The sequence below is a fragment of the Drosophila eugracilis genome, unplaced genomic scaffold, assembly GCF_018153835.1.
Source record: "Drosophila eugracilis isolate 14026-0451.02 unplaced genomic scaffold, ASM1815383v1 contig_1897, whole genome shotgun sequence".
Lineage (NCBI taxonomy): Eukaryota > Metazoa > Arthropoda > Insecta > Diptera > Drosophilidae > Drosophila > Drosophila eugracilis.
In genome coordinates, this window is record NW_024572751.1 from 2,124,075 (window position 1) to 2,146,569 (window position 22,495).

Genomic DNA, 22,495 nt, shown 5'->3' on the forward strand with positions numbered 1-22,495 from the left:
TATTTGCGGTGAAATTCGAGGCTCGATGAAGGAGTCTCATATGAATGGCAAAGCAAAGTTCACAGCGATGTTAAATGCCAATCAAGATGGCCGGCCAACGAGCCATCGACGTTTGCCGCCAGAGAAGTCGGCATCTGCTCATCAATCAACCTGGCAGGCAACAGGCAACAGGCCGCAATAACCACTCTGACGTGGCCGGTGAAGAAAGTGCTGTGTGCGAGTCAAGTGATTTCCCAGACGCAGACATAGAGATCCCAAAAGCAGCAGCATCGCATTAACCACTTCTGCATTTTCATTTAGTTTGGCCACATTTTAGGTGAATTTAATGCCCCAGCAGTGTCATTTTCATTGCCAATGCCATTGCCATTGCCATTGCCTTTGCCGTCTACCAAATAACAAGCCGGGCCACAGGCAAAGACTTTGAGCCATGACAGTCGGTTGTTGGCCAAAACAAAATTTCATTTCATTGTCCGCATTATTATAATTTCTGGCCTCAGACAAACGCCGCCCGGGGCGGATACTTAATCCTTGGTGCAAATCTCTCTCACTTGAGGAATTTGCGCAAATAAATCACAATTTGAATATTGTTTTGGGGTGGGTCAAAAAGGGATGGCCAAATGCGTTTTGTTTTTACTTTTTCTATTTTTTTTTTGTTTGTCTGTCTTTTGCGGTCGCCTAACAAATGACCGGGCTTATACCCCTTGCAGTTGGTATTTCGTACCTTTTTGCCACAGAAACATTTTTCGACTCCGGTTCAATGGCCTGGCCATCATGGCCATGGATGATGATAAATTGAGCGGCAGGCGAACGTGACAACGGCCGAAAAAGTGAAAGCCTCGGAAGCTGGGACGGTGAAAATACCGAATGCTGGCCAAGGAATGGCTGGATGGCAAGGTTCAGGCGGCGGCGTACGGCTTTCCAGCAACCTTTACTGCCGCTTCGCTCCAGAGTTCACTGCACAGTTTGGTGCATGTAAACATGTCGGGTGAGATCGAGATATACGAGTATGTATCTAGGTATCTGCGAATTTTCAGCCTGGGAAGGCTATGTCTGCGGTTTTATTTCAGTTTTTGTTACCTTTTTTCGATTAGAGGAAACTTTCGCGGTTCACCGGCTTAGGGCGCCATTCGAACTTGACTCTTTAATTGTCAGTCGCTGCGATTTGATGGCTTCAATTAAAGACAGCTCATTCGGGTCGAGAGCTCGACCATTACGCACTTTCGCATCGTAATTGGCGACACCTGAGAATTTAATTGCCATCGCACACACACGGACTGTTCAGAGTGGTGAGATCCCCTGGTCATCGGTCAGCGGTCAGCGGCTGTGGATTGGTGGATGGTGGCTACTGAGGTCTGACTGTACGGTGAACCCATGGACATCTGCCGCTTCGCCGATTGAGTGGAGTGAGAGGCGCCAAAGAAAGCGAAAAGCAACGCATAATAAATACTAACGGTAGTCGTAATGAGAAAATGCTTATCCACAATCCACTGAACTCCACACACTCCAGTAAATCTGCATTTTCAGCTGCCTTAATGTGTATATCCGTGATTGGAGTTACCTGGCAAATAAGACTGGCAAATTATGATGATCTTTCATATATACATAAATGCTTATTTTCCTGCATTTTTACATTAAGAAAGATAACCTTTTCTATTCATATTTGTATGGCAATAGTACGATATGAGAATAGATTCCGTGAGTTTATCACATAAATGTACGTTTTTAACAACTTGTTCATGGTGCACATCTTGTGATATAAGGAATTTCTATTGCTAACCATACAAAAAAATATTTTATAAAGCAGTCGAAAAACTGGAAAGATAGATAAAACCTAAATCTCCCGATTTTCCTCATCCTTAAGTTTAACATAAGGTTATCTTTGTACCTCCTTGTACTTCACTTGTAAGTATTTGGGAATAAAACCAAAAAAAACTTCATTTTAATGCCAATCTTAATATTTTCCACATTCACTTCTCCCCACTCATGACATTGAGCCAACTCCTGAAAGTGGGATAAATGGGCTCTTCTCACATTATCAGCCCGAATGGCCACGCGACACTCGCCGGATGGCTGTGAAAAATGCTGGCGATTTTTCGATGTAAACTCCCCGAGCGGGCATAACGCTTAAGTAAAATGTTCGCAAATTAAATGAAAATCAGCAGCGACGGCAGCAAAAAATTGGCTCGTGACGGTCGTGCCAGAGCGGATGTCCAAATGGTTGGCCAACTGGACGACGTGGACCACTTGACGCGATGTGCTGATGCCGCCGAAAGAGATGCCGGCTTATCGCACCCGTCGACGCTGATCCCATATAAAAGTTAATTAGCGTGAGATTTGTGCGAGCGTTTGGCGGTTAACTTTGATTAACGTCAATGCGGCGTCAAAGCATGCGATAAAAGCCAAAACCAACAGAAACATGGCCACTAACAAGCAGATGTAGAAAAACGCAGACACACAAACACACGTGTACACAATAAACATTTTCTTTTCGCTTTCTTTTGTTGTTTTGTTGTTTTTTGTTGTTGTGAAAATTGCAATTTTATTGCACAAAAGTAAGAAAAAACTCTGGGAGGCAAACAACCCCCACGGCATGAAATAGAAAGTCAGCTGCGGCCAAGTGCGAATCGGGTTCTAAGCGAAAATAAAAACGAAAAACGAATAAAACCGAAAGTTAATTGGCCTCCCAACTTTAACCTGACCGAGGTTTTCGCACTCCAAGAATTTAGAACAGTCTTTTGCTGGCTTTATGGTTGCGGTAGGTTGTTGGTTTTTCATGTACTTTCTCCGGAAAATTTCACACACATTTGAGCCGCAACGACTTCCATGAACCGAATGCAGCTGCGGTTGTTTTTTATTAAAATGCAATTCTTCTTTTAATTTTTGCTTTTGCGGTTGTCTTTTTGCTTTTATTTTCTGTTTCGACTCGACCGCAAAGTGGCACGGGAAAACTGTAAAAAATCTTTTGGCCAACGGAGAAAAGTGCAGGGCGTGGCGACGATGCCAACTCGAAAAGTTGCCGCGGGCCAAAGGAAGCAGACAATGTTGTTGCCGTCGCCTGTATTGCTGCTGCTGCAATTACTGCCAGTTGCACTCAGAATAATAAAGTAATTCAACTTTAATCAGAATGAAATCATGAAATATGAATAATGTTGTGTTGTTGGGGAAAGGCAGATATACCAGACACGGCTATTTAATTCTAAAATTAATCTTATCTAAAAGGAGTTCCTAAAAAATGATGATGAGCTTTTAAGATTGTTTTGGTTATCACCTTAAAATTTTAGATGCGATTAATATTTAGTATAAAACATTACATAATTATTCTTGATTGAAAAAAACCTTGTTCGAAAAATCCCTATTAAGTCCAACATTAAAAATATTAAATATCAAATTTAAATATTCTTAATTTCTGTTTTAATTTTATATAACTTGTAAAGACCATTTTAAAGTTATTAAAAATAAAATAAATCCTTTTCTTTGATGAGAATACGGTTTTTATAAGCAACGAAATATTTTTAAAAACTCTAAAAAGTTACAGAACATTTTCCCAGTGTACTTCAGCTGGCCTTGCCCGCGGAAAAGCTTTGGCACGCAGAGGAAGGAAGACAATTGGAATTGTTTCACATGCGCAAGCGCAGCTCCGAAGCCGCGGAGATATGGGCATTTGATATGGATACGTGTGTCTGTCCCAGCACATTGTACTCGAACAAGTTGCAGATGCGGATGTTTTCGGTTGCAGCTGCAGCACCCACCCGCATAATAAAATGGAAAAATCATATGTTGGGAAACTTCGGGTACGAATAATACCCCAAGCTTGATGGACATTTTGACAGGTCGACTTAGCATGGAATACAAACAATGATGCACATTAGTAGCATTGCTCGTTCGGCGAGTGGCATTTGGAAAGGCGAGGAAAAGAATTTGATACGAAAGTGTCCAGAGGAAAATATCCGAGGGGCTGACATTCACGTCAAGTAAACGTGTCGAACAATTTTCAATTTATTCATGTTTGGGGGGTAAAATATTCTTGGTTAACTGTAAAGACTTTTCTTGTTATTGGGAAAAGCTTGAAGCTAAACATGACAAGGACAATAATTGGAAATTTAATGATAAACGTAGATTTAACTTACCCAAAATAGCGATACAAACATGTTCATTGCACATTATTGAATATTCTTGAAAATTAAAATTGAAAATTATAGATGTCTTCTTAGAAAAGTAAAGTATTTCAACCTAGTATCAAACTTTGATTTGAACTTATTGCCTCTTTAAATCATATTTAAATCTTATAAATTTGGAATTTAAATGCAAACAAATACCAAGAATTAATTGAGTTATATACCATTTTAATTTTTATTATTATTTGTTTAACTGAAATTGTTTACGTACTTTGAAATAATATTAACAAAAATGCATTGTAAAGATTCATAACCTGTAACAAAACTTTTTCAACTCGTCAATGGGCGCAAGTAACATGACCGTCATTAAAAAATATATTAAAGTCTTTTTTCTCCAGAACTGGAAGGACGGGAGCTTTTCAGGTTCACTGCCTCACAGGGAAATCCCATAAATTTCCACTTGGCTCGGGACACTTATTGAAGCTCCCCAGTGGCCCGTGAACCCAAAACGCTTTGGTTCTTCATTGTTCATCGAGCGATACCTAAACGAAAACAAAGCTGCGAGCAAATAAGTACTTATTCCCACCCGAAAGAGCCTTATGCAGATCGATGAACTGCCCCTGGAAAACCACCAAGTACCTTTTTCCACCGACGTTCGACCAGTGAAAGTGGCGTGAAAAAGAGGCGGCGACCAATGAAATCAAAATCCAAGTGAGTGGCCCAGAAACCAAAAAAAAAAGCGGGTAGCTGGGTAAGAGATACTTTTGCATACCCAAATGCCGACACTTAAAGTGTGAAGTTGGCCCAGTGGGCAGAGTTGGCAGTAAGTAGCCGGCTGGGCTATTAGTCCGAAATCTTTGTGGCCGGCGGGGGCATTAATTTGGCAGTTTATTAGTCAAAAATTACTATCTGCCTTTCTGGGTCCGGATCATATTCCTTTTTATGGCCGCCTGCCACATAAATCGATCGCCAAGCGAAAGCCTTTGAAAAACAAGAAGAAGAAGAATCCAGAAAATGCATTTTCCCGCTGTTTTGTTTTTACAGCAGCAGTCAGGCCGCAAAAAGCAACCATCACTATGAAGTGCTTTCCTTTCCCTTTGCAAAACGCATGTGTGGAGCACGTTCTATCAGATACAGATGCATTTATACCGATAGATTGCATCTCAATCAGCAATTTGCCATTTTGCTGGGCCTGTCAATGGCCTAGAACCATTTATAGTGGGTTAGCTGGCTACCTGAAGAGCCCTGAGTACCCCATTCACAGTTGCCATTGGCATTTGCATAACCTAACAGAAAAAATGGCCATTGGCCACTGTTTAGTGGCTGGCAATGACTTTCTTTATGACCAAAACTCGTACTCGAATGGCGAAAATTGCTAAAAGCCAAATTGAAATTAAAGTGTCAACGGCAACGGCAGCCAGTTGCAGAAATGGTCAGATGCCAAAAAAAAAAAGCGAACCCCTACCAAAACCACTAATGCAACTAATATGTTTGGCCATAAACAACGAAAGCTATGGCTGGAAAAACTAGTCGGAACCCGTTGGAAATGCCTTGGCCTCGCCTTCGCCTCGCTGCTGGGCGCTTTGGTTCATTGAGGAGTACGGCTGCCAATGATCACGAAGGCAATGGTGATGTCAGCTTGGCTAGTTTCTAGCTATGAAGGGTGTTAAGAGTTCCATAACGAACATTCTGGGAAAAATCTGAAAAGTTTTCCTTATTTCTTTGTACTTTTGGCCAAAAGTAGGTAGATTACAAATCTGAACAAGGTTTAAACCAGATTGAGATGCAGATGCATTGTTAACGTTTAAAATCCTTAAAACAAGTTTGTTACAGTACAGAAATCATAGTCTTATAAGTATGTTAAAAATTGTATGTATCTTAAAGTAATTAATAAAGCACATAAAGATGCTATGTTCTCTTTTTTTATTGTATTTTATTACTTAATAAACACAATGTGGGAAGCAAGCCTTTACATTATAATTACCCATAACTAAAATTACTTACAAACAAAAAAAGCTATAAAAAGAATAAAAATATTTTCATACTTTTGAAAGTCACTAAAAATAAGAAAATAACAGCTCATAAAAAAACACTTAAAAAGATATATCAATTTGTCAGATTTAATTCATTTATGGCCTTTGGAAAACTTTAGCGCCAACAGCACTGGCGCACATTTATTCCCACCGCCGTGGAAAACCGAGCGGGGAAAAGAGCCAGCACGAGCTGAAGGCCCGAAGACGCCGAAGTCGTAGTTGGAGTCGAAGTCGCAGCCGAGGAAAATCAAATTGCGATCAAGAGGTTGTCGAGCCAGCGCTGAAAGAAAGAAAGAAAGGTCTATAAAAGAACAAAGCGCGCCAAGTCTGGGCATCAGTTTGATTCGAGCCAGCAGCCAGAGCAAGCTGCTCCCAGTGACTCCACAGGATCAGATTTTTTGGACAAAGGACTAACCTCCACCTGTGTAGCACCTGTCGCGAGGTGTGCCGCGAGTGTTGTCGTCGTCGATTGTCGGGAAAAGTGTGAAAAGTGCCTTAGAATGACATTCAAGCAGTGGCCCTGGCAGGCCCTTATCAGCCTGCTCTCCGTGTTGATCCTCGCCGGCAGTTGTGGGGCGGCCACCGAGCAGCTAGGCACTCCACCCAGTCCATCGCAAAGCGCAGGGGCACGGACCCTTCTCCGGGTCTACGACGAGTGCACCAGAGCCGAAGCCGGATTTGTGCCATGCCTGAAGAAGAAGGCCATATCCTTCATTGATCGTCTGGCTCCTATCGATGCCATCAACGTGGCTGATGGCATCAAGCTGGTGCGCCTGGAGACGGCTCCTCGTCCGCCGGCCACCAGTGAGAACGAACTAGAGTCCTCGTTGCCACGATCTGGTAGCGATCGAGACGCCAAGCTTACAAATATGCTGATCGAGCGGTTCAGCTACTTCTTTAATGGACACTCGCTCCAGGTCAGCTTCCCCAAGCTCACTTCGGATGAGATCGGACGCGGCTTAGAGGAAGGTAAGATATCAGGGAAGGATTGAGGGTTTAGGTCTTCTAAAGAGCATAGGGCAAATTTGTTAGAATTTAAAGGAATGTTAATTCCCACATTTAAGACTGTCTATAAGGAAGGAATTTTTCCCCTTTAAAAGGCACATAAAAAATTAATGAAACATTCTCGGAAATTTGGGCGTTTATTATATATTATAATATTTTCTGAATCATTAAAAATATTTAATTAGGATAATTTATTAAATAACTGCAGTTCCTACAACAAATTCTTTCTCTAGCCTTTTAACTATTTTTATTTTTCCTAATTAGTAAGGCCAAACCGACTTTTAACTTAAGATTTTGTATGGTCAGCTATTGAGTTAGATCCCCTGTTTATACCACAAAATTCCCTAGAATTAGCAACAGATTTCTTTGGCAAACAAATCGATCCACCGCACAGCGCCAATCATCACTTTCTGGGGGCGGTCTAATTGCGGTTACCGCTAATACCCCAGTATCCATTGCGCGTAACAGTGACATAATTTGACTCTGACTATGACTCTGGCCACATTTGTTGCCGGTAATTTCCAGGCAGTTATTAGAGCCAAGAGAGCCGTCATAGTGCTCCAAGGTATATCTTAGCTGTGGCAATGACACTCGCAACTGCATCGTCAGCAACCGCTGGCTGGCCCATTTCCTGGCTTATCATTCTGCATTGTATGTAAACAGGGTGAGTGGGCTGGCCGTGGGGGAAATGGGGAGGGTACTTCATAGTGGCTCTGGGAAAATGCGCAATTGTTTTTAGTTTTTTCGTTCGCCTCTTTTATAACGCACACACGAGAAAACTCGTTGAGCAACTCAGGAATGACCCAGAAACCTTAACAACGACATCAGCCAGACGGCAGCGAAAACGTCGAATAAAATAATGTCATGCCAGAATTTCGTGTTGTCCAAAAAACATCCGAAAAAACATATCACGCGGCCTAAGTATACCACCACGAAGCTTAGTCACTCTAGCTTTTTATTCTGGCAAACAGCGAAAGATGTTTAAGATTAAATTTAAATTTTACCACAAAATGTCAGAGAAATATAAATAAGGAAGACATAATATTAGTAGCTTTCCATTTGCCTCTCGCAAAAAAAAATAAAAAATTCAATCTTAGTTTTCCCCACTCTAAGCCCAAGTAACTAGTTCCTTGAAGGGCAGAGTATGACGAGTTAAAAACCAAAAACTAAGCCATGTCTAGATGTCATGACCATGTCAAATGCAATGAAAGTGGCGACCACGTTTCTCCTCCGAGGCCACGAAAAACAACTCCTCGACTAGGCCACTGGCATTGGCATTTCCATTTTGAATGCGAGCTGTCGTCGATTACAAATTTGACACAAGCACTTAGTGCAACATCCACATCAAGATCGCAATGCGATGCAATGAAAAGTGAACTTACTTTCACGCCACATGAAATTTTTCTTTTACTTTCAAATCATTGATCAAGATTTTTTAATCGATACGAGGAGTTGGAGTGCAAGTTGGCCAACACTTTCCCAATGCCACAGCCATTTTTGGCTAATACTCGTTGCCAGCGATTGCGGCGATCGGAGGAGATGCCTGCTTAAAGCTGGTTATGACTGTGCGATCATCGGTCTTTTCGACAGCATTAGTGTCCATTTCCATTGCCATTTTTATTTTCGTTTCCATTTCCATGTCCATGTCCGTGGCCATATCCATGGACGTGCCCATGTCCAAATGCAATTTCCACCAGCCAGGCCAGTGAAATCGCCTACAGTGTCCCTAATGAAGGCAGCGAAATGAAAGCCACACACGTTGCTGCCAAAACGGAATGCCCATCTACCTGGGAAAACCTTCTCACACAGCCTTTGGTTAATTGAGCTGGCACTTTCACCGTCTCTCAAAGATTTTCAGGGGTGCTATGAAAATCTCAAGAGATCTTGCAAGATTTCTTAGATTTAATTACTTTGAGTATTGTTTTGGCAGGCATTTTCTTTGGCATTGTTAAAGTTTTTATTATCAGATAATAAACATAAGTAAACAAATTTATTTTTGGCAAAAAAGTGAATATTTTTGAATGTGATTTGAGGGAAAATAAGATTAGTTGTGTTAGTAAATCAAGGGAATTTCTGTGGCGTACACGGTGACTATATATACTAAAATAAGTTAGCATTAACTGCTAGTTAACGTCAGCATGCAATGAAACCCCAAATTAACCCAATACTTCTTTTGCAGGCCGTGGTAAAATGAAGAAGATGATGGGCATGATGATGATGGGCATGGCCATGAAGCTGATGGGCATGATTCCGATTGCCATGGGAGCACTCTACATACTGGCGGGCAAGGCGTTGATCATCTCGAAGATTGCCCTGCTACTGGCGGGCATAATTGGGCTGAAGAAGCTGATGTCCGGCAAGTCGTCGGGCGGCAGTTCCGGCTGGTCTTCAGGAGGCGGCGGCGGTGGAGGCGGTGGCTGGTCCTCGGGCGGTGGTGGCGGAGGAGGCGGCGGTGGATGGGACAGGCGATCCCTGACCGAGGCCCAGGAGCTGGCCTACAGAGCTCACAACAAAGAGCAGGCGGCACATGTTCAGAGCCATCCTCAGCTGCAGCATCTGCATTCGAAGGCAGCGGCGCCGCAAGTGACCAAGTCATAGGGCGGAGGAGGAGGAGGTACACGAGGAGGAGGAGTGACACCAAGTGTTAGATAGCTGCATTTATCTTGTGGATAAATCACGGACAGCGGACGGATTGTAATTAGATATACATAAACTCTCTTTTTGCACTTGCACTGCGGGGCAGACAAGATGACTCGATGCACTTCCAACGGTTCACTCCACGCACAGTGGCACCCATGGGTACATCGGATGAAATGTATCCAGAACGTGCGTTCCCACTGGCAATGCGCGGTTTTTTATAATGATTAGTATTTGCTTTAATCGATTATGTTTTGTTTTATCTACCGCTCTGCTCTGCTCTGTCTGTTATGTCTGTTCTTCATCCATCCGAGTTTACTGTTACTGAACTCGGCCTCTGTATCTCAGTTTTTTTTTGTTTTGTACTGTATCTGTACTCTGTATCTGCATCTCACTGTGCTTCGATTCCTATATGGCTAACTGCACTCGCTATTTTCAATTACCGCTCATACTTCCGCTTCTGCTGCTCCGCTCACATCTCACTCCACTAGCTCTAGCACTCATACTAACTCTAGCCTGTCTAACTGTACGTAGCCACTAGGTGTAATAATTTATTTAACTTATTTATTTATTTACTAGCCTTAAGTGTAAATCGCATGTAAGCAGCAAAGTTTTCAAAAAACAGAAAAGAAAAAAAAATTTATACAAATAAAATCAATGATACCAATCGAAGGCACGTCTTCCCTCTTCTTTTTCTGGCTTGAACTCTGGAAGGTCATGTTAAAGATACTTGGCCAAATATGTGCGCTTCCTGTAACCATTTGCCGGGGACTACTTCCGCTTGCCTTGGCCAAATCCCAATAAAACTTGGCCCCATCTCCGACTTCCATTAATTCCACTTGTAGTGTCCCAGGGTGTTTGTCCCATATTCGGCAACCTTATGGCCCACGTTTATTGCCCTGGCCCAAACACACACATCTAAGCTCGCAAGAGATTTGAGCCGAGAAGCAAGTTGGTCCACAGTTCAGCTGTGTAAACATTTTCCAGGCCATGGGCACTAGGAGGAAAGTTAGTTGGCTTACTCGAGCAAGTACCAGTTTTGCCCCCTTGACCTTAATCATAACTGAATACATCTCAGATTCCAGGAGGGAACAATAATGAATTACGCAAAATGAATCATCATCCAATTAGTTGGCTGGCATATGAAAATCTGTGGGCGCAAGTTAAGTGAGTTAAAGCTGTTAGCCAAATCAACTTTAATTAAGGATTCGGCATGTCATTGTGGCTCAGCAGTTGGAAGCCACGTTCCCTAAAGCTTATTAAAGACCTGCTCCCTTCTCCTTTAAGACCTTAACTTTAATTGACTGAGGAACACGGAAATTAACAATCAATTCAGCTTGTTAGGTAGTAAAGAGATGTAGTCAATATACATAATTATGCTTAATTGTGATGGAAAATCCCCTTTTCTTCTACAGTGAAGCATTTAAATTTCCTATATTCTAAACAGTCTATAAAAAGAGAAAGGCAAAACCAGAATTTAATTAGATTAAATCCTATTGATATTATTGGTAATCAGCTAACCAATCAAATACATTTAAAAACCAATTTACAAATATAATTAACAGTAAACAACTTCTTATAAAAAATGCAAATTAGGAAAGAAATGGAATATATTTAGCGGAGTGTAAACCCCTCAAGATTAGACGATTACCAACACTCCAAATGGTTCTTTATATTTAACCATAAATATATTAATATTAAATATTCAACTATTATTTTTGTTATATATTTAGCTAAGCTTTATCAAACTATATTTTACCAAATTCCAATTTGATGTGTTAAATACATTTTTTTAGGTCTTTTAATAATATTTTCAGCAAATAACTCTCTTAATTCATTATAAAATGATTACATTTTCGGCGTTTATTAATGCTTATAAATAGGGGACATAAAAATCCGGAAACTTATAGCCTTAAAAACCAAAATTATATTATTCAAAAGGCGATTAAAGCACGGCGTGTGCAGTATAATGACTGTTATCTCAGCTAAATGTAGATGTGAACTTGAAATAAGAGGGAAGATGTTATTTTTGACAAGCAATTTTGGCAAGCAAAGGAGGGTTTAATATAAGACTGGGTTTTATTCAGATTTTACAAATAATATGCTAATGAGATAATGCCCCAATTATAGACATAAACCCATAGATATGCTAATTGCATTGACAAAGTTGCAAAGTAAAATAAAACACAATTTCTTTAATTTAAATAAGATTCACTTTTACTTTTTCTTGTGGGTTTCGCCAAGCAGTCTGCCGATAATCTCAAACTAGTTTCGCTAATTTGGGAATAACTGGCCTTAAAGAGTTTCGGGTTGCTTAGCTATGGAAGATTTTTCAGGTACATAAACGAGTTTGTATCCGGACTACGGCTAAATGGGGGGTAGTTCTGGGGAATGGGGGCAATACGGGCTTATTGGGTCAGTATCTCCGGCTTACTTGGTTTTCCACCAGCCGGATTGACCTCCGTAACCACCTCCGTAGCTACCTCCGTAGCTACCGCCGTAACCACCTCCGTAGCCACCGCCGTAGCCACCTCCATGGGACGTGGTAGTGATCACCTTGTAGACATCCACGTGGCTGCCGCCTCCATGGCCACCACCGTAACCACCTCCATAACCGCCTCCGTAACCACCACCGTAGCTGCCAGAGTTCCAGCCACTTCCTCCGTAGCCACCTCCGTAGCCACCTCCGTAGCCGCCTCCGTAGCCACCTCCGTAGCCACCTCCGTGTCCTCCCTCATAGGTGTTGATCACTTTGACGACCTGGACTCCGCCGCCGCCACCACCACCGTATCCTCCTCCATAGCCACCACCGTATCCGCCGCCATAGCCACCGCCACCACCTCCGCCGCCCTTCTTTAACAGTTCCAGGAGTCCTGCATTGGCTGTTGCCAGAGTGGCGGCCAGCGCCAGAAGACATACGAATACCTGGGCAAAGGAGAAGGGATATGAGTTCGAATTTAATCCTTTCACGAATCCTGGACTCACTTTCATTTCGGCCTGCGAACGCTCGAGAAGCACAAGTAGAACTAATGCCAAAAGCCAAATTCGCATTCGATTTAATAGCCGCCTGGCCAAACCCCCGGCTAAGGTGGTTTAGTGAGCGGCTATATGTCGCACACGCTTAACTTCTCTCCAAAAACAAGGTCTTTTGACTCATCTCATTGACTTAGGCCAAATCTTGAGCAGCGCTCTGATTAAAGCCAGGCTGGCCTGGTCTATTCCCGAAAATAAATTTATGACTTCCATTAAAGCTGGGCGTAGGAAGAGCTCTACGTTGAACTAGTTTTACGGCTATATTAATCGGGTTTTGAGAACTAGGGAACCCAATAGAATGCAGGCTATGAAACAGAAATATAGTCAGTTAAGTTCAGCATTTCACGGAAAGTAAACTGGAAGAAATCATTAAAAATGAGTTATATAACTTTAACTGTTACCTTAAATGAATTTATATTTGCAAAAGGCAATACTTTTTATAAACTATATTTACTTTACTATACTTAAAAAAAAACATATTTATTTTAAGAAAATCTTAGAAACAGAATACCTATGAATATTTACTCAGTGTACTATTCGCGACACGAGCAGTGCGGCAAAAAAATGCAAGACTACTTGTCCCAGTTGTTAGCTCATCATAATCACCAACCGAAAAAAACCAGCCACATGCAAATTTGCGGTAATAAAAATAAATGCTTTAAATGTCTTTTAGCTGGCTTGATTCATGTTTGATCATCTCTTGCTAGCATACTCATACATGAGACAGCAAAACAATGCCAGATGAAATACGGGTTTTGGAGCACTGTATGAGTAGACTTTGAAAGAAATAAGCTGCAGTCGGTCTCTATTATGACCCTAAGCTCTACGAATGAGTTCCTTTGGTCACTATCAATCATAGCCAGCCGTTAATGGCCATGCTCTGAAAGCCATTTCAATTGCCATCCAGCCTAAGCCACAATTTTAGCCTACTTCCCTCAAACGGGCCAACAAAGGCTCTATTATCGCCAAGGCTAAATCACTTATTCAGTGCCATAAGCCTTTCCCATACATCATTCCTATACGGATAATGGAAAAACAAAGCCAGAAATAACTCAAATAGAGCTGGGCACTGCATTATGGTAAGGATTGCCAAAATCTAACTGCTGTTCCTGTTCCTCACATGACGTGACAATTTTCATGAAAGAAACATTTTTTGTTTAGGAAACTTTAAAGAACATCGTTGGTACAATTTGTCTCTTTAACAGATCTGTTAAAAACAAGAATGGTAACTTAAATGACCTTAAACCAAATCTTAACATATTTTTAATCGAAAAAGTCAAAAGTGTAAAATGTAGAAATAAGAAATAGTTTTAAATGAAAGAACTTAAATATTATATTAAGTACAATCATATGATATATGGCGTTCCACAGGTATATTGAGAGCTTGAACTTCACTAATAAGAATATTAAATGTAGTATGCAAATTCTGAGCAATTTTCTTATCACTAATAAAACTCTCAAACAGTGTTTACATATTATTTTCAATTTAATGAACTATTAAAACCCCATTTACCATAAAAAAGTATAAACTATTGACATGAATTTAAGAAAGAACCCAATAAGGGCTTTAAAATTCATCAAGAAATATATTTGTATTACAAACTTTAACAAAATCTTCTAAGTTTTATGTACTGAATAAATATGCAAATCTATATTACTAACTTTATTGGTATTTGCATTTCCTTAAGTACATTTTGCATAAACTTTCGAAACTATTACTCAACCTCAATTTGGCTTACTCAACACCAAACTCAATCAAATCAGAAAGATGTGCAGAGCGCTCCCTACCTTGCACCATTCATCCACTCCACCGAAGCTAGCCATTTTCCGTGACTTCTTTTCAACCACAAGCCCAAAAGTAAGCTTCGTTAAAAGGTTGAAGCTTCAACGCAGCTGGGAAACGCGCAAAAAAGCTGGCAAGGTTTTTGCCTGCTTACGGGAGAGGGAACAGCTGGCGCCGAACAGTATGTGGCAGGGAAATGGAAAGCAATAAGGTGAGTGCAACGTGGGGGAAAATGCAGCAAAAAACCCAGAGCCCAGGCGCTTTTCCGCCCACAGATTCATCTCTTGTCTGGCCCATCGTCCATTTGGGAAGATTAAACGCATGGCGAGCACCTGAGATGTTGCATTCAAATCGAGGCAGAAACCAACTTTATCCGCCACGGGCATCAACAGGTGGCAAGTTCAGAGACCCAATTAGCACGCACGGACCTACAATTACGCGAATTTACCCATTAGGCACACTTTCCCAGGGCTCGAAACCTATATAGAATAGTGGCAACAAGTGCAAGGCCATCAGTTGGTCTTGTGGTTTTGAACGTGCAACAGGGCAGCTACGTAGAGTGGCAAAGTGATGAAAAGTGAAAACTCCCGAAAAGAGGCTTGAAAGCATTGTTTTCTAATTAAAATCGACATGCCTCAATGGGCTCAGCAGCAGCACGTGTCTTGCTCCCTAGAGCGTTAATCTTCGATCTGCCAATGGGACCCCCGCTCGTCATCATCTGGGTAAATTTACATAAGTGGGAACTGGTAACTGGGAAGTGGCCAGTGGTCGGCTTCCTCCACCCAATCCAGTTACGCCTGACGGATTAACCTTCTGAATGTGTGCACAGTGAAAAGTTTTTCTTAGGTTTTTTAATGCTTAAAATTACTTTGAAAGATAAATAATAAGGTCAGACTTTTTTGTGAAAAACAATTGAAGAAAGCCTGCAAATATATCCAGTTCATAGATTTAGAACGAGAAGTAGGTTTATATTAAATATCAAGGAAGTTGTAATGGCTATCCAATATAATTCTTAGTTCTTGAGCTAAACTAAATTTAAATTAAACTAATTTAATACGAACGCATTTCTCTTTGTGTTGGATAGGTAAAAGTCTTCGACGAGAAAAGCTATCTGGGGGATCATTTGGGCGCTTGACCGCAAGCAAAAAGCCACAGCATTTTTCGGCGAAAGGCCGTAAAATCGCTCAACCAGAGAGCCCCATAAACTATCGAATGGCCCGTAGAATTTGGTCTACAAAGATCTCAAGACGCTTACCTCCTCACAGTTCGATTCTTGACGGCGTGCGGAGTGCGTGTGTGAAGTGTGTTGCCCGGCCAAAGGATCCACAAGTGAAATCAAGTCCAGAATGTGGCAGCGACAGGTGTTGGTGCTCGGTATTTACGGGCTCATAACAATGAAGGTGGCAAGGAGCGATGCCAGCCGGTTTAATGGCGCCACTTCCGCCGGCAACCAAGGCCCGCAACTGAAGCTGGAGATGAATGCATGGCAGCCTTTCACCCAGCACAACAATTGGCTCATCCTCCAGGCAACAGCGCCCAGTTCCAGGGAGCCGGAGCGGGAGGAGATCCGGGAAAGGCGAAAGCCAGAGCCGGAACGACTTCCTGTCAATTTCTACGCCTACAACCACCGCTACAACGAGAGCTCCACACCGCCAGGCGGAAATTACAAACCGATTCCTCCCAGCGATCCAGCCAGCTATGTTTTGGCCATCAGCCAGCAGATGCGACGGGGCCAACTCCTACGCCAGCTGCCAAATGCGGAGGATGCCGAGCCGGAAGTTCATAAGGTGGCTGCGACTCTAACTCACCCGGTTAATGGTGATGATGATGATGACGACGATGAAGTCGATGAAAACGAAATCCTTCCTATGGAAGCAAAAGAACGAGAGTCGCTCCGGGGTATCGAGTCCTACTTGGTGCCCTTTGAACGGGCTCTGGTTAAAGTGCGTAACTTCTGCGATGCCCTGAGGACCGTGATAAGCGACGAGGCAGGTGGGTAATCGTTCCGAGAAATATCTACGGTGATAGTTGTCAATAAAAGTTAGCTTAAACATTGAATTCTATCTTTATCGTATACTTAAATTGAATTATTATTAATTTAATTGGGGATGTAAATACTGTATTATTTTTGAATTTAAAAGATTTAGTTATTAATTTTGATACTTATATTTCGTCAAGGTTGCTATTTAAAACTTGAAAGCATTCTATAGTCATTTAAAACTGATTAAATTGATTAAGATCCAATATCCAACTATATCTTTCCCCTTCATGTGGTCATACAACCGACGAGCCACCATGACCTCGGGGCGCCTGTGCCTGACCATTTAATTACCCGGCTAACTAATTCTTCCGCTCCTCCACTCGTAGATGACGCCGGTTCAAATAAATTGGATGCCACCGCAAGCGAGTCAGCAGAAGCCGCAGAATCATCAGGTGCAACATCAAAGGAGCTCTTGGCTCAAGGTCGCGCCCAGCCCCTTTCCTCGGAATCCGAAGGCCGCAAGCTCAAGAAGCTGAAGAAGAAGGTCCAGAAGCTGCTCTTTCCCCTGCTGATTGCCTATAAGCTCAAGTTCCTCACCCTCATCCCTGTGTTAATCGGCGGACTCACGCTGCTCGTTGGCACCACGGGTCTGGCCGGCTTCTTCTTCGCTCTCTTTACGGCCGTAATGAGTCTGAAGACCTCCGCGGGTGGCGTCCATGCCAGCAAGTCGCTCGTCTTGAAGAAACTCTGAGAAGCGCGGATTGGAAACACATTTAGATTAGCCGGTCGACTAAAGTTGGCCAACTGTTCAGTCAGCCGGCATTGATTTGTCTGCTTGCTGGCTATAAACAAAAGTTCAGATTTTCAGCGATAACACAAACGACGCCCTCAAGTCAAATGAAGTTTGTACATAACAGCTTAGTCTCCCAAAAAAACTATAAACGAATTTAAAGTGGTTAAATTGCGAAGTCGAATATTAAATACCCCGTTTACTGATGGTGAAATGTGTTGTAAGATATATCCGTGTGTTAGGTTGATTCATATTACCGTACAAAATTGTATTAAAGCATTTACTAAGAATTTAGTTCAACCTATTTTATCAAAGATAATCTTAACTTATGTATGTATGTATTTATTAATTCACTTCAAGATTTTACAATTTGTAATACCTATTCTTGTGGTTTATTAACTTTACATTAACTTAATTTGTTATTACTTACAATGTTGAGCTAAATTTATTTCAAATACTAAAGTGTTCTCTTTTTTTAGATTTTATGAACTTCTTTTCCGGTAAGGGCTCTTAGATTTTAAGTATTTATTTTAGATATGAAATTTAAGTTTTCTAAGTATACTTGTATCCCAACTTACCGAAGAATTTATCAAATTTCTTTACAGATTTTAGAACCCAGAATACAGAAATTCAGTTTTCTTGAGAATGTACTTACTTCCTTCAAAATGAAATTTACCAAGATCAATGGCCTTTTGCCGAAATAAAATAATATAAAAATAAAATATATATATATATAGAATGATAATTAATTAAGCAACTAAGACAAGTATGTACAGCAAATGTGAAAATTCTTGAAAAAGGTATTTTCCAATTAGCATAAACATTTTGGAATTCCAAAAAAATACCTTCGCAGGGCAGAGTACAGTTTAAGCAGCAACCGGATGCCAAATAAAAGTACCGCTGACACCCAGGCCACGATAAATTCCGCAGACACTCTGCAGTTGGTTAGTTGGAAGTCAGGGTTTTGGGCATGAAAAGTGACGACAGCAAACGCGTTAACGAATGTTGACTGCTGACTGGCGACTGCTGACTGCTAACTCCGATTAGTTCCGAGGCACGCGTGTGCATTTGAATGTGTTTGGAATATATCGCATCCAGTGAATATATAGCATGCACATAAGCCAGCACTACATACGTATGTGCCGAGGAGATAAGTCCATTTGTCTCGTCTGGGCCACACCTAATTCGGTTTGGACGTTATTTAATTTCCCAGCCCATATACACTCCCATCTAGCCAACTTGGGTAATTGTAGAAGCCGACTTCGTTGGGCCACCTTAATATATCGGTGAAATTTAATTAATCCTATTGCTATATACGTGGCAGGCCAGCAGCCACGGGGCATTATCAAAATTTACATAAGCAAGAGCTCGAGGAAAGCCTTTAAATGGAATCTGGAATATTTTCAGGGCCATTCATGTTAATGGCAATGTTATTAATGAAATTTTAATATCATTTTCATTGGGTCTGCTCTGGACACAGCAATTTGATTGAATTCTGTGGCAGCGGCAGGTTCGTTTTAAATTCCAAATTGATGGCCAATTAATAAAGCAAACGTTGCAGCAGTTTTAGCCAAAGGTTTTCCTGGAAGTTCAGATAACTCACGCTAATTACTTTAGGCCAACAGCATTTAATTAATTATGTGTTATTTTTATTTCAAATGTTCTGACTTTCGATGGTTTATTTACTTTTAATTACAATTTTAATTAATTTAGTTTAAACACTTTTAAGGAAACTAAGGAAAGTGCTAAGGAAGCTTAGTCAATAAAATAATATTTTCCGGTTCTTTGACATTTATTTTCCACCAACTTGACATATTTTACAGCAATTTGCAACTTGTTTTTGTCTTCGATAACCAATTTCACAGAAAAGCCATTCTCCCTCAAAAGCTTTTCCTTGCACACGCAACTGAGAAATGGAAAACGTGGCAGCCACACAAAAAAAGGGCAAGTGAACCGAAACGGGGCAACTGAAATGGCATTCAACGATAATGAAGAGTTTTTACTTGCTGACGGTCGGAGCAATTGACCCCCCGACAAGTGTGGTGCACACAATCAAAACCGACTAACAACCACAGTTACAGTGAAACGTCGGCGGTGAGCCGTTCATTAAAGCAGGGAAAATTTAATGTGTCCGTTCACGCTCAAGTAAAACTGAATCGCCGGAGCAAAACAAAATCAGCGAAAACAAGGTAGAACACTTGGGAAAAAGTGGAATCATAAATCATCTTAACTAAATTATTCAGCTTTGGATGGATGTTTCCTTCTCGAATGGCATGAAAAATAAATATTTGGGTGCTGCAAAATGGTGATAGAAAAATGTACAAATTTAAACATTCTTTAAGTGAGAATTTTGTTGATGAACAAATTTTTGATTCTTACAAAAGCGAATGCTAATCACATAAAAAGAATCTTTGTTTGTTGATATAATTTGATTTATTAAATAAGTAAAAGTATCAAGGACTTTCATTAAAAATAAATAAATCAAATATTCCTCAAACTCAATCTTTCTTATCACAACTGATTAATTTATTTAGACATTTATCATGAAGAATACAATAAGAAATAACTTACATTTTTTGAATAACCTGAAAAAAAACTTAATAATTAAACAAGAGTCTCTAAGCGATAAACAAACTTAGAGCTTATAAATGTGGAATTTTAATAAGTAAAGAAATGGCTTTTCAACAGAAAAAGTTCCTCCACCTAGAACTTTCTTGCTGTGTAAATAAGAAGCGGTAGCGGTACAGAGTGGCCACCAATTGGCCAAGAATATACAGATACCCAATTGAATCGAAATGCAGCGGAGTGCAACGAAGAGAGTGCCCCATTACCCACAGTCTGCAGTCTGCAGCGCCCACTTTTGCTCAGTCGTCTGAGAACGGTGCAACGGTGTAAACATGCTCAAAGATTTCGATCTCCATAACGATATTCCATCTGATCAGGACGGTGTCCTTTGGTGGTGCTTACAGTCTTCCTCCGGCGGTGCAGTTGGGTGGTGCAATTGTGGCTGCCGTGGAACAAGACGCCGAGCAGGAGGCTGCCACCGAGGAGCGACAGCGGTTGGAACGGGAGTGGCTATCGATGGCCGAAACCCAATTCAACAATCTGATCAACGATGATCTGAGCCCACATGAGGTTAACAACATGCTGGAGAGCTGGTCAACAGAAGGTGTGTTACAAACGGTTTTCTAAGGTTAAGAATAATTGCAGGAGATGTTTGGTCCATTGGAAAATATAAGGTTTTCTTAAGTACTTATTACCTATTGAAAGTTTAAGAGGCAAATTGAAGTACACTTGTATAAAATAGTTATCTATTACAAATCAAAAACCAGGAAGGATGGTATATAAGGGATCTTTAAGGGTGAAATACCTTTTACTCACTGCACAGTTATAAAACCGTTCTGAGCCCTCTCTACTTTATAGTAGATTTATTCTTCACAGATACTTTATATTTGAGAAATTCTTATAATGCTACACCCGTTTCTCGTGGAGTGAAAGGGTATTCTAGATTCGTTGAAAAGTATCTAGCAAGTAGAAGAACACCTTTCCGACCCTATAAAGTACATATATATATTCTTGATCAGGATCAATAGCGAAGTCGATTGAGCATGTCCGTTTGTCGGTCTGTCCGTATGAACGCTGAGAAATCAGGAACTTTAAGAGATACAAAGTTGAGATTAAGCATGAAGATTCTTGAGGTCCATACGCAGGGAAAGTTTAGCATCCTGACACGACCAATTTAACGCCCAAAATTAAGGAAAACTAAAATCGTTTAAACCTCAGGAACTATTAGTGCTAAACAGCTTAAATTCAGAATGTATAATCTTGAGATGCCAACGCATCTTATTATCCCGCCACACCCACTCTTACGCCAACAAGCTCGAAAGACGCATTTCGCATTTTGTAGAAAAGCTGATATCTCGGTAACTATAAGTGATAGAAACTTCGGATATTAAAATGAATGCCTTCGTCTGACCTTGTATAACACTTTTTTGTCCATATCTATCGATTTACCAAAGATTTTTCAAATCGGAACAATATTTCGCTATTTATGAAAAAATGTAGGTCATAAGGCCTCACATGAGCAGTGACGTATCTTGCAGTTACTCAACATGCTTTCTCTGCAAATAGGTGGCGCTTCATGAATTTCCACTAGCAAAATGAATATTTTAAATTTGTATAAAAAGTAACGTGTATCTTTTAGACTATTGCGTTTCTTCTTGCTTTCTTTAAAGTTTAAGTGCAACAGATTTTACAATTCTTGGCCATAAAATTGTCAAATATTTCTGACAGACAAGCGAATTAAAAGTCATGGCTGAAAGAAAAACTTATATAAAAACATAAATCAGATATCTTTTTCAAAGGTTACCATATAAACAGTCTCATTTGTTAATTGCTACTCCTAATTCACAGGTCGCGGCAAGCACAAAAAACAGAAAAAGCTAATGAAAATGGTGTATCCGCTGCTGGCTGCCGCAGCTGTGGCAAAAATAGTTTTGCTGCCCTTGGTCTTGAAATGGCTGACAGCACTTTCGGCGTCATCGTTTGTCATGGGCAAAATCGCGTTGGCCACATCCGGACTTTTGGCCTTGAAGTACATATTGTCCGGAGGACATGCACACGATCGCCTGGAGATTGTTCACTCTCACGCTCCAGTCGTCAAGGGATTGCACGGCACGGATCTCTCCTCCAGCGGAAGCAGTTGGATGCCCATTCGGCAGCCTTTTATCCCATTGGGATTATCGAAAGATCACAACTTTGACAACCTGTATAAGCCATTTTTATAGGTTGAGCAGCAAGGAAAGTGAGAGTGCTAGAGAAACGTATTATAAAATATCATAAAGCTTACCATCTACTATTCATAAAATCTTCAAACTCAACCTTGAAATATAAAAGCACTTGGTTTAAAAGTTAAAATGTATATATCAAATAAAACTCGAGTGTTAATAGAAAATGATATCAGATTGACAATGATTACAAATATCACTTTTCCGGTATGGAGTTGGCCAATAGACAATAGGCAAATAGAGCCACGTAACTCCCAGCTTCATCAACTATTAATTAGCACATGACTCGCCCGACTTTGACGGCGTTACGTAGCCGACCCGTTGACGAATT

At 40.9% G+C, this 22,495-nt stretch overlaps 4 protein-coding genes across 5 annotated transcripts; 3 read left to right on the forward strand and 1 right to left on the reverse strand.

Moving 5' to 3' along the window:
• Positions 1-6,471: 6,471 nt before the first annotated feature.
• LOC108115261 lies at positions 6,472-10,459 on the forward strand. Its single transcript, XM_017226618.2, has 2 exons — positions 6,472-7,117; positions 9,333-10,459. Exons 1-2 carry the CDS (start codon positions 6,649-6,651, stop codon positions 9,749-9,751), a joined length of 888 nt encoding a protein of 295 aa, XP_017082107.2. The 5' UTR covers positions 6,472-6,648; the 3' UTR covers positions 9,752-10,459.
• Positions 10,460-12,025: 1,566 nt separating this feature from the next.
• On the reverse strand, positions 12,026-12,843 carry LOC108115277 (holotricin-3). Of its 2 annotated transcripts, XM_041817796.1 has the most exons (3): positions 12,776-12,843; positions 12,463-12,715; positions 12,026-12,408 (listed from the first exon to the last, which is right to left on the reverse strand). In XM_041817796.1, the coding sequence occupies exons 1-3, from the start codon at positions 12,839-12,841 to the stop codon at positions 12,221-12,223; spliced, it is 507 nt and encodes a 168-aa protein (XP_041673730.1). In that variant the 5' UTR covers positions 12,842-12,843; the 3' UTR covers positions 12,026-12,220. The 2 variants fall into 2 exon arrangements, with proteins under 2 accessions (XP_041673730.1, XP_017082124.2); XM_017226635.2 differs by having other exon boundaries at positions 12,026-12,715.
• Positions 12,844-15,316: 2,473 nt separating this feature from the next.
• Positions 15,317-17,989, forward strand: LOC108115260. The gene is made up of 3 exons (XM_017226617.2): positions 15,317-15,328; positions 15,691-16,598; positions 16,974-17,989. The coding sequence occupies exons 2-3, from the start codon at positions 15,953-15,955 to the stop codon at positions 17,336-17,338; spliced, it is 1,011 nt and encodes a 336-aa protein (XP_017082106.2). The 5' UTR covers positions 15,317-15,328; positions 15,691-15,952; the 3' UTR covers positions 17,339-17,989.
• Positions 17,990-20,278: 2,289 nt separating this feature from the next.
• On the forward strand, positions 20,279-22,244 carry LOC108115272 (the record flags this gene model as incomplete). Its single annotated transcript, XM_041817803.1, has 2 exons — positions 20,279-20,546; positions 21,791-22,244. Coding segments are annotated over 2 exons (642 nt in total), but the record flags the coding sequence as incomplete, so codon positions are not given.
• Between the last annotated feature and the right edge of the window lie 251 nt (positions 22,245-22,495).

Coding starts and splice junctions, on each gene's coding strand:
- LOC108115261 (XM_017226618.2), top strand. CDS start 6,649: ATGACATTCAAGCAGTGGCCCTGGCAGGCCCTTATCAGCCTGCTCTCC. Junction 7,118..9,332: donor CGGACGCGGCTTAGAGGAAG/GTAAGATATCAG, acceptor CTTCTTTTGCAG/GCCGTGGTAAAATGAAGAAG.
- LOC108115277 (XM_017226635.2), bottom strand. CDS start 12,841: ATGCGAATTTGGCTTTTGGCATTAGTTCTACTTGTGCTTCTCGAGCGT. Junction 12,716..12,775: donor GTTCGCAGGCCGAAATGAAA/GTGAGTCCAGGA, acceptor TCCTTTGCCCAG/GTATTCGTATGTCTTCTGGC.
- LOC108115260 (XM_017226617.2), top strand. CDS start 15,953: ATGTGGCAGCGACAGGTGTTGGTGCTCGGTATTTACGGGCTCATAACA. Junction 16,599..16,973: donor CGTGATAAGCGACGAGGCAG/GTGGGTAATCGT, acceptor CTCCACTCGTAG/ATGACGCCGGTTCAAATAAA.